The 12,569-nt window shown below is 44.3% G+C and overlaps 1 protein-coding gene across 5 annotated transcripts in view; it reads right to left on the bottom strand.

The window, feature by feature from the left end:
* Positions 1–12,569, bottom strand: part of RBMS1 (RNA binding motif single stranded interacting protein 1) — a 346,188-nt gene that overhangs the window by 95,825 nt on the left and 237,794 nt on the right. For all 5 annotated transcript variants that reach the window (XM_083153957.1, XM_083153959.1, XM_083153956.1 and 2 more), the window contains exon 2: positions 10,643–10,815. In XM_083153957.1, the coding sequence (XP_083010083.1) occupies positions 10,643–10,815 (173 nt within the window). The remainder of the gene's footprint in view (positions 1–10,642; positions 10,816–12,569) is intronic.

Below are 12,569 nucleotides of genomic sequence, written 5' to 3'. Positions count from 1 at the left end.
GCCTAACCCTATCTATACACACACACACACACACACACACACATAGCCTAACCCTATCTACACACACACCTAGCCTAACCTTATCTATACACACACACACATGTAGCCTAACCCTATCTATACACACACACACACACACCTAGCCTAACCCTATCGATACACACACATGTAGCCTAACCCTATCTATATACACACACACACACACACACCTAGCCTAACCCTATCGATACACACACACACATACACAGGTATCCTAACCCTATCTATACACACACACACACACCCATAGCCTAACCATACTTTCCTACCTGACCCTCTCCATGAACGACACAATGCTCTCTTCCTGGACTTCCCTGGTAATGTATGATTGCCATCACCTGTGGTGACACCTTTCTTATCAGTTACCTAGCTCCCCACAGGTGCTGGCAATCCTACATTATCCATACCTCCCAGCATGCCCCTCTCCAGGAGGACACAATGCTCTCTTCCTGGACTTCCCTGGTAATGTATGATTGCCATCACCTGTGGTGAAACACCTTTCTTATCAGTTACCTAGCTCCCCATAGGTGATGGCAATCATACATTATCCATACCTCCCAGCATGCCCCTCTCCAGGAGGACACAATGCTCTGTTCCTGGACTTCCCTGGTAATGTATGATTGCCATCACCTGTGGTGAAACACCTTTCTTATCAGTTACCTAGCTCCCCACAGGTGATGGCAATCATACATTACCAGGGAAGTCCAGAAACAGAGCATTTTCTCTCTGAAGGAGAGGGTCAGGTAGGCAAGTATGAGTCTAACCCTATCTATACACACACACAGTCAGTCCTCAGGACCCCACACATTGCGGGTTTTGCAGGTCTCCTCACAGAATCAAGTAAAATAATTAGCTCCACCTATGGATCTTTTAAAATGTGTCAGTCAGTAATGAGTGCAGCTGTCAGGTGACCTGGAAAATGTGAACTGTTTGGCGTCCTGAGGACGAGTATGAGAAACATTAGCCTAACCCTATCCATTCACCTTCCCCTCCCAAAGTCTAACCCTAATCTTTCATACACCCTGGACTATAGCATAGCTGTGGTTGGGAAATCTGGTGTGGGGGCGTGGTCAGCCAGGGTGGGAAGGAGTGATATATGAGGTGGGAGTAGCCCCGCCCCCTTGGATGAGCACGCCCCCTCGCATGATCCCTCCCCCATTTGGGCTGCTTTGAGAAATTTCCCGGGCTGGTTTTAAATCCCAATCCGCCCCTGGATGCAGCTGGCTTTTAAGACCATATGCATCTGTGTGGCCCGCCACCTGTGTAGCCTTTGGGGGAATCCGTCCCTCTATGAAACCCTTAAGAACACTTATGGGTGTAGTATGAAAAGTTGACAGTCAGAATGTCAACATAGGCATTCGGTTGACAAAATATGGTCAAAATGTTTACATTAACAGTTAACATTAAAGTGTAAACACCAAAATGTTGACAGGATGTGTTTAGGCTGATTTTAGCTTCATCCTAAAAATAAACACAAAAATGTATTTTAAATGTTGACCTAACATTCATGTCAACCCAACGTCTAGGCTGACATTCCAGATACCCCCGGTCCGGTAATAACCAGGTTCTGATGTGGGTGAATGGGACACCTGCAGGGGGTGGTGGAAGCTGGCATGTCAAGGCTCTTGTCCAATTAGAAACCATATTTAAAACCCTCTCTTCAGCATAGGAACTTGCAAGTTGAAGCGGAAAACACAGGAAGCAGCGCTGATCGCATGAGAATCAGTCCCTAGTCAAACAACAGTTTAATAAAAAATAATAATAAAACAACGTTCTATGGGTGTGGAAAAAAGGGTCAATAGTGTCTAGGTTGACAGTCAAAAGGCCGACAAATAAGAAGGTCAACATGAGTTTTTGACGCTTCTCAAAACCTGTTGACATAGAACCAGTAATTAGTATAGCCCACTACCAATGAGTTTGGCATACTTTACCATTCCCAACTGTACCCTACGCGGATTGTAAAGAATGAAAGTTCAACAAAGGCATGATGGCACACAACTTTTATTTCTGTAAAACAAGAAGCCTTTATAATGCATTCCAAGTACTGAGGCAAATATGGGTGTGAACGTGTGACTACTTTACAATTGATAGCTGGCAAAATGATAAACACTATTAAAATGAAAATATGATGATGTCACACTGGAGTCATTGGAAAAGGTGCTATCCCAAAAAAAATTGGTAGGCTGCCAATTGGACACTTCTGGACTAGTGTGCGGCGTGTAAGCTTAGCACTGTTCTAGCTTAAGAGGGGGGGGGGGGGGGATCTATGTAAACGACATAGGACCCATCCAACGAGAAGTGAAACTGAACATCTAGCAGGGAGAGAAGCATCAGTGCTTTCACAGTTTCACTTCTGTGAAGAACAATTGTTTTCACAAATCACCAATAACGGTGTCATATAAAACCCAAGAATGCAAACTAGATATCAACAATTAGATATAAAGACAATCCTAGAAAGAAAAACAACTAGTAAAACATAAAATAATGCAGAGATGGAATGTCAAACTCATGCAATTTGGGCTGATTTCTTAAGCCGATCCGACGGGATCGGGTAAGAAAGGCTTTGCCTCCCTTCATGAAGGGGTGCCGGAAGGGATCCCGACAGTCATTAACCCGACGTCGGGATCCCGACTGTTAAAACACAGTCCACCGACCCCCATAAAGGCAGAATAGAATAGGTGGCGAGCGCAGCGAGCCCGCAAGGGGCTTTGTTGCGCTGGCCACGCTGTCTGAGACCAGGCAGTCGGGATCCCGACATCGGGATAATTACTGTCGGGATCACGACTGTCGGTAAATCATACCACACCCTCATGAAGTATACCTGCCCCTGCCTGTACTAAAAGGTGACCCTAAACTTCCATTATTAACATTTTGCCAGTGTCAACATTGTTAATATCAACATGATGTATGCCAACATTCAGACTGTGTAGACATTATGCTGTTGACATGATAACTACACACCCCTATAGGGAACAACAACAACAATACTAATATAGTAATGATCCCCAGGTCTGATGCTGAATGTCATTTCTAGGCTTTCACCAGCACAAGTATTACAAATATGATAAGATAAAAATAAACATTCTACGCTGGTTTTGTAATTGTAGAAAACTACATTTTCCACTGGGTAAAAATTGAATAATAAAAAAAAAAAATACATTTGCAAGTTTTCTAAACATTATAGGATATAGATTTTTTGTGCCAGCGCTGGCTGAAGAAAAAACACAAGACGTATAACAAATGAGCAATTTGAATATGGAAGGGGGTGGTATTAAAGTCTAAGCAGGTAGAACCCTGGCATGACATTGCTACCCTGTCCACCAAGAGAATTTACCTGTACATCTGCAATCACAGAAGCGTCTCTATATAACCTGGACGTTTTACAAAAGCAGAATTTGGGTAAATAGAGGTGTATATAGGACTTTCAACACTGCATGTTTAGTATTTTATGAATAATATCTGTACTAGGCAATGCTGAAAGTGGGGCATATTTTTTCCGCAACAGTGGCAGAGAGGTGTCTCAGAGTAACACCCAACACATGCTCCCCTTTATGTTGGATCACCTCCATCTCTTACTTACACTCCTGCACCTCTCACTGCCTGCTTCCCTCTCATCCCCTGTACCTCTCACTGCCTGCTTCCCTCTCTCATCCCCTGCACCTCTCACTGCCTGTTTCCCTCTCTCATCCCCTGCCCCTCTCACTGCCTGCTTTCCTCTCTCATCCCCTGCTCCTCTCACTGCCTGCTTCCCGCTCTCATCCCCTGCTCCTCTCACTGCCTGCTTCCATCTCTCATCCCCTGCTCCTCTCACTGCCTGCTTCCATCTCTCATCCCCTGCTCCTCTCACTGCCTGCTTCCCTCTCTCATCACCTGCACCCCTCACTGCCTGCTTCCCTCTCTCATCCCCTGCTCCTCTCACTGCCTGCTTCCCTCTCTCATCCCCTGCACCCCTCACATCCCCTGCTCCTCTCACTGCCTGCTTCCCTCTCTCATCCCCTGCACCCCTCACTGCCTGCTTCCCTCTCTCATCCCCTGCTCCTCTCACTGCCTGCACCTCTCACTGCCTGCTTCCCTCTCACTACCTGCTTCCTCACCCACCCCCTGCATCTTATGTGCATTAAACCACAGAATCCGGGTAACGTGTATGGATTTTTAGTTGCAGCTCCTGAAGATGCAAGTAAACATTTACATTAAGTAAACCCTCTTGAGCTTAAGGCCCCCATGCACTAGCCGATTTTGGTCCGATTTCGGCCAGATCAGTCGGATCTGGCCGAAATCGGACCAAAATCGGCTAGTTTTGATGTCCCCTCAGATCCGATGCGCGGTCCCGTGCGCATCGGATCTGCGTCGGGTGGTCGGACCTGCTGCACGTCCGACCACCCGACTTGGGACCTAGTGGGGCGGCGCGGCGGTGGAGGGAGCAGGGGGGGCTGGGGACGCTGCGGGGGTCACAGGCGGCATAGAGCCGGGCAGGGGAGCCGGCCGGGAGCTGTCAGTAATGAATAAAAAAAAAAAGCCTATACAATGAATGGGCGGCCTGTGATTGGCTGAGCGCTCTCTCAGCCAGTCAGCAATTGGCTGAGCGAGCGCTCAGCAGCCAATCACAGGCTGCCCATTCATTGTATAGGCTTTTTTTTTTTTCATTACTGACAGCTCCCGGCCGGCTCCCCCTGCCCGGCTCTATGCCGCCTGTGTCCCCCGCAGCGTCCCCAGCCCCCCTTGCTCCCACCAGCAGCCCTGCTCGGTAGCCCCCCCCCCCCCCCCCTGCTCCCCGGGTTTTTTACATGTGATAAATCGAGACGATTTATCACATGTAAAAAATGGCACATCAAGTGCCAATCTAATCAAGCTCCCCCGGGGAGCAGCAGGGGAAGCTCAGGGGGAAGTCGGGGGCGACTTGTCCTAAGAACAAGTCGCCCTAGTGTATGGGGGCCTTTACAGTGCAGGGTAAAAGCAGTAACTGTATACCTCCAGGCAGAGATATCCCATGACTAATTAAGTTTGTCCGGTACTTGTGTACTATCACGGCTCCCATCTCATCCCATCTCATTGCATACCATAAGGCTTAAGATGGTATGCAATGAGATGAGATGTGCTGCGATGGGACCCGATCTTATACAATTTAAAATTGTATACCATTGTATATGGCATACGATGAGATGAGATTTTAAATTGTATAAGCACACTAATGGGTGCTTTCAAGGTCAATTGGCCCCCCTATAAGATTTTTAATTGTATAAGCACCCTAATGGGTGCTTACAATGTTAAATGCACCCCCACTAACAACGCCAACCCGAAGCGTGGCGAGCGCAGCGAGCCCGCGAGGGGCGGCGGTACGCGTCCTCCAACCTTTTCATACCCCCACTATCCAGGTCGGCGTGGAGTTGATTTTATATAGTGTGGCGAGCGCAGCGAGCCACCGAGCCCGAAGCGTGGAGAGCCCCGTGAGGGGACGCGTAATACATGTAAAGTATTGCGCGTCCGCTCGCCACGCTTCGGGCTCGCCACACTATATAAAATCAACTCCACGCCGACATGGATAGTGGGGGTATGAAAAGGTCGGAGGACGCGTGCCGCCGCTCGCCACGCTTCGGGTTGGCGTTGATAGTGGGGGTGGCGTGGGGGTGCATTTAACATTGTAAGCACCCATTAGGGTGCTTATACAATTAAAAATCTTATAGGGGGGCCAATTGACCTTGAAAGCACCCATTAGTGTGCTTATACAATTTAAAATCTCATCTCATCGTATGCCATTGTATGCCATATACAATGGTATACAATTGTATAAGATCCCATAAGATGGAAATCGTGGGAGCCGTGATAATACACAAGTACTGTTTGTCCTTCTGTCCATTTTTCTAATGACTCAAGCTCACATAGCTCAAAACTTTTACGGAAATATGCAAATAGCATCAAATTAAAACGTGATAGACAAACTAATGATATAAATCAACACAACACAATCAAATAAAAAATAAAAAAATAAAACCAGACTAAAGTAAGGGTGGCAACACACTACTCAGACTTCTCACACTAGTGTATAGCCAACTGATCTCCACTGAGCCACCAGGGACCTTTGCGGTCCTTTTGCATGCGATATACAGTATATCACATGTGATCTCAGAAAGCGATGCCGGAGGTTGTTGGATCCGACAGATTCTATGCAATCTAGGGGCTTCAGGGTTGCGCATTGGATCAAAAAGCCATGCAATTTGCCAGATTTCACCTGAGTTATATGTGTTAGAATCGGATAAAATTTCAGCAGTGTATGGCACCTTATCTATAATTCATCTTAAGGAAGCCACCACAATCCGTTCTAGCAAAGTGGGCAAATCTAATTTTGTAACAGAAAAAGAAAAAAAACTTTTCTCTTAGGAATGACATTAATGCCCAATTATAGGGAGCACCCTCAGTACAGCCTGCCAAAAAGATAAGGGTACAGGGCACTGCCACCACCAACTGAATATAATCTACACATGACCTCTCCTAGATATCACCTACATATATACCAATGTCTAACATTTCATGTGGTAGTTTTGCTTCTGAAGCTCTTTACTAGACTCCCTTCATGGTCTGTTGGTCTTGTATATTAAAAAAAAAAAAACTTACACATTTGTTGGTAATGGACACTAGTCAACCTTACATATTTCCCTTCACAGTTTCATGGATTGCATTTCAATGTTGATACTTCACTTGGATCACCAAGATAATCTGATGATTTTTTTTTACTACAGGAAATACTGGCCATATTTTAAAGCAGCAATAAATGAATACAGCTTTAAAACTATCTCCAACAAACTCCCGAACCTCCATCTTCTAGCAACCTACCCACTAGTTAAAAAAATATAATTAAAGCATATAAAAAAAAAAAAAAAAAATGTGAAAATCTGTTCTGTCCACAACATGGGTCCTTTCAATGGGGAAAGGTACTTAATGTAGAGGTATCCTTGTACACATTGGGCCTTATACTGGTTGGTTTGCAAAAGCAAAATCCTTTTTTAATGGACAAAACCCATGTGCACTGCAGGTGGGGCTGATGTAACATGTAAGAGTGAGAGTTACATTTGGGTGAGTTATTTTGATTCTGTGCAGAGTAAATAATGGCCGCTTTATTTTTACACTGCAATTTAGATTTCAGTTTGAACACACCCAACCCAAATGCACATCTCTGCACATGGTTTTGGAGTTTGCTTTGCAAAATAAACAGAAATCGGGCCCATTATCTTTTTGGGGCAAACAGCGCAAGGTGCCTGGTGCAGTTCCATGCTTTTTATTACATTTTTATATCATTAATGACCCCAATCTGCTGAACCTGAGGGGATGTTTGGCTATACACACCACACACACACACACACACACACACACACAACTGAACAATATAATTTACTGATATTGTTCAGTGTGTACACTCAGTATCATTTGACCAGCGGTACCGCCAATATCGTTAACTAGATCGATGGTGCTCCTAGGCGTCAGTGTGTATGGGGATTCACGGTGTGCTAGGGATTCGTGTCCTGGAGTAAGTCACAAAGACCATACTAAATGTGGCCATTTAACATGATTTGAGGATAGGTGTATTTGGACACATCTGTGTAATGCCAATTCATTTGTGAATGAGACAGCTGAATTACATCTCCCGCACTCCTTACCCAGATGTGTGTGTGTGTGATGAGTGACTGGAGATCCTTTATTTAAAATGAATTTACACACAGCTGTGGTATTCTTCATTATAGACATCATGCAAAACCTTTTCAGTTTACAACACGCCACAGAAACAAATAAGACCAAACACGCCATCTTCATTTTTCCTATAACTCTGACAATTTGATTGTTTTCACCAGGGACACAGATAACTAGGGTGCAGGGAGATATTAACGTCAGACCACACACACACACACACATATACATATACTGCAGCTGTCTTCTCCAGTCTAGACCATACCTCCGTACAAAAGACACATTCCTAATTTTACAATGCAGCACCAGTCACATGAGGGAAAATGTCCTTTGTACGGTATGCCTTATGTACTGTGCTCTGTAAGACATATACGTTTTCTCGTATGATCTCCATTTGCTCCATTTAGGCTTAGGAATTTTTTTTTTTTTTTTCGGTTTCATGATCACCTAATAAAATATTTTCGGCGTATGACATCACCAGGCAGAGAATAAAACATGGAAAGTCAGACAAATAAATTCACAAGAACGCACACTTTGTATGACTGAGAAAATGAGTTTGTTTAAGGAGTTAGTGCTCAGGAAAACGTGGTACTAAGGGAATCCAAAGTCTGACTGGATTATGTCACAGGAAGTCTCCCTGTAACCGGCAGGCTGGACAGAAATGGGACAGAATGTGACTCACATTTAACCTTAAAAACACAAGTAAACAGAGATTTTGGCAAAGTACTGAAATCACAGCGTACTGCCAAATGAAGGTCGACATCCTGTTCAGCTCAACTATATAACATTCGCAGCCTGTAGGAGAGATTCAATACTCCACAGTGGCCATGAAGCGCGTCACGGTAGACACTGTGACCGGTAACATTGCCAACAGTCCCTGTCCTGCCACAGAGCTGCTCATGGAAATGAGTAATGTTTGGTCTCCAGCAGCACTCAGTGATACATGCAGGCAAACCATGTACCAGTACATCACACGGAAATCAATCTGCCCTTTAAATATTTTTGTTTAGAATAACATTTCACTATGTTTGAGTATTGCTACAGATTGTACCATACATTCCAACATGACCCATTCCACCAGGTACACAAGGCTCTGTTCCAGGTCTTCCTTGCCAGTGGCAGTTGCCGAGGCTGCAGCACAGTCTCATGGAGCCCACACACGCACCGATCCCGGCGTGCGTTGTGGGCTTAACTAGCACACATAGCATCGCATCGTATGCCTTGTGCATACGTTGTGCATGTGATGCGATGCTATGCTAGAAAAAGCTAATACAAAAAGTATGTGCAGCACATACTTTTTGTACTGTACGATGAGGTGCCGCGGGAGCGCGCACCCCATCGTACAGCATCGCACCGCCGGCAACAGTGCGTGTGTGGGCTCCTTTAAATTCAAGTCGGGAGTCACACCAGCGAACGGTTCGTGTTGGAGCATAGGATTTACTTGACTATCATTCACCATAAAGATGAATTTGGCCAGGTCTGAGCTGTCAAACATTACCTAAATTTACCGTAGCAGAACTGCTTTGGACAGTCACAGGTCTGTATGGCAGTGAAGTTCCATTAACTGAACCTCAGCAGTAGGTCTGGAGAGTAGGGAGGTAAGAGAAGGCTTGCCGATCCCGGTCTTTTCTTTTTACTTTCTGAAGGGGCATTGGTAAAACGAATGACACAATAGTGCTATTCTGAACACATGCACTCCCTAGCAGGAGGGTGTGCATTACTACATATGCTTGGCTCACACACTATTATAGAACATACCTGCAGCCCATCATTATTACATTCTCCAGCACAACAACACATGCATAACTGTGTTTGTTTCAATAGAAAAATGCATTAACAATGCTAATAATCTTATAAAGCAAGGGAATGAGCACACGAAGAAGGGGAGGAGAGTCCCTTTATTTTATTTTCAGCAGAGCTACTGTATGTAACTATGGAATTCTCAAAATCTGGAAAAATGTTGAAAAACCCCTTAACAAATCATAACCAACCAACCGGACCATTTGGCCGTGACAACTTCAGACGTTACAAAGTTTGGCTTCCACAGAAGTAGTAGTCCTTGAGATCACCATAGAAAATAGTGTTCATTCTAGCATCCGCCAACTTTGAAATCCCATGCAGTTCCTCTTTCCACCTCCTGAGGAAGCCGCTGATCGTGAGAATAGGCGGAGAAACGTGTAGAGGGATACAGGGAGCGTTCTGGCAGCATCAAGACCGGTACCAGTGCCTATTCCTTGATAGGACCGCAATAATCTGGACAGCACCAGCGGTCGGGGAAAATCATTGGGGATTAGCAGCCAAACCCCCACTTGCAAGTATACACTAACCATTACTAAAACCACTAACTATGTGCACATAAGTGGGGACTGTGAACTGTATTGACACCAAGTTGGATACAAAAGTTTGCGATACTAATCCGTTATAAGGACAGCATGCATGCATGCATGCATGCATGCATGCATCTAACCCTCCTAACTGAGAATAATACAGGGGAATTGTGTGTTTGTTTATGTGTGTGAGCATTGTCTTTGTTGCTGGCCACAACAGTATAAATATTGTATTTGAATAAATATTTTATATTATTTTGCACAAGCGCTGCTCAAAATTCTCTTTTTTAGTTCCTCTTCCCTGCCTGGGGTGTCGCTGTCTGCTGTAGTGCTTCTAGCACAGTGTGGTCTGTATATCAGCACTGATATGCAAACCAGACCTGTGCTAGAAACAGCACAACAGACAGCGACACCCCAGGCAGGGAAGAGGAACTGCATGGGATTTCAAAGTTGGCGGGTACTAGAATGAACAATAGAAAATGTATTCAACCCAGGTATCAGAATTACATCTGGCCCGGTATGGCATCAAAGCACCCAATCTGGGCGGTGTTAACACTGTTTTATCAGTCACTTCCATAGACAACGATAGTTATACTCACGGTTGGCAAAGCTTCACTAGATCCTGGTCTGTGGTGTTTGGAAGGAGCCCTCTAATATACAGATTTGTTTTGCTTAACTGATCCCAGCCAGAGCTGCTGCTGCTACTGCTGCTGTTGTTGTTGGTCGTGTTGGGGCTTGGGGGAGCCATGGGGTGAGCAGGCACAATGGGTTGCTGAAAAATCAAAAAGGTAAGATAAATGAATAAAACAAATCTATAATGCCCCACCGAATATAAAAAAAAACAGATCTTATATTTTCACATATCCTCTGTTCAACAAGACATAAAATTGGATACTTCTACTGCAGGGGTGGGCAATAAGTGGCCCTCCAGCCGTTATAGAATGTCTAATCCCAGCATGCCCTGTCGTAGTTATGCTATTGAGCCATGCTAAAACGGTTGCAGAGCATGCTGGTATGTGTAGTTGCACAAATTGAATAATATGCTCCTGAAGTGTGGACCCAGTAGGTAGGATTTGAAAACGACCCCTTCAACTGGGTACTGATCGGATCGGGAGCAGATTGTATGCAGATCATGTGCTTCAACAGATTGCGAGACGATCGTACAATCGTCTTACAATCTGCTCCCGATCTCAGTCATTCTGGTGTGTACCAGGCATTATTCACATAGTGATGATATTAAGGAGACACAAGAATACTCTGCTAATTAAGATATGCGGTATGCCCATTTTGTGTGACTGCATATAAAATGCTATGTTACGTTACAGTGCTTTCCTGGGAAATACTGTCACTTAGCAGCAAACTGGATATAGGCATACAACGTATTATTTGAAACAGCATTAAAAAGGCCGGCATTAGGGAACTCCCTCACAACTAGGCGCGACTAGAAGAGCTGTTTAAGATGGCTGAAGAAACCATTTTAAAAAGGACATCCCCACTGAAGTCTGTGTACATGCAAGGCCAGCTACACCTCTGCTTGTATGTGGAGATGCGATAACTATGAGGCATATGATTCAATTATTAGGGATTAACCCAATCAAACCGTATATCCTGATTTTTAAAGGCACGAATAGCCTTTCCATGAAATGTGCAGTTATTATCCCCAGGGGTTAATTGAATAGGCTCTTATGCATTTGACTCCATGAAATTGCATACGTTCAATTACTGAACACAGTTTTAAATAAATAAACAAACACCAGATAACGTTGCAGAACTGAAATGCGTTCAACGTTGCACCAGCGCCAATATCTGTGGTTCTCCATAGGATGAAACGGGACAGCATATTCTAACACATACACATAAAATCTCAGCCCACTAAAGTGAGATATGTATACATTTATGAATGACCAAAAATGTATATTATTTGCTAGTTTGCTGGTTTCGGATTAGGCACAATTTTAGAATAAGCATCATGGTCAGACCCAGGCTAATTAGGAAACTATCTATAGATCTATACTAGCTGTTACATTTTATAGGTCATGTGTCCAGTTTAATGGCGTAACTACGGCGTGAGCCTGAATGAGTCATGCATCAATTCCAGGCTAGCAGATACATAAAATGACATATGATCAGCAATACAAGACCAGTATAAACTCATTATGCACCGCTCTCTAAAGGCAATGCCCTTTTCACTGCTAAATAGAGAGAGTACAGACATTTTAAAAGGCGCCAAGTCCAGAAATACTTTGCAATGGACACTGAGAAGGGAGGAGGTCTCTACTCGGACAGAACCAAATTTGCCCTAGACTCATGCAAGCCCTACATTTAATCTCCTCAATGTCATGAATATGTCAGGCTAGGTAAGCAGGGAAAGGCTTGCAAACTGAAATCTTATCACTGAGTGGCTATCACATCGCTGTGTCACGGTCACTTTTTTTTTACATAATTATGAAGCAAAAATAATCCTCTAAACTCAATCCAGTCACTTTTCCACTCTCATTGTAACAGTGCTGATAATTCACACAGTAT

This window comes from Crinia signifera, chromosome 7, assembly GCF_055691185.1.
Source record: "Crinia signifera chromosome 7, ASM5569118v1, whole genome shotgun sequence".
Classification (NCBI taxonomy): Eukaryota; Metazoa; Chordata; class Amphibia; order Anura; family Myobatrachidae; genus Crinia; species Crinia signifera.
The sequence above is the reverse complement of the archived record's forward strand: the minus strand, read 5'-3'. Positions and strand labels throughout refer to the sequence as shown.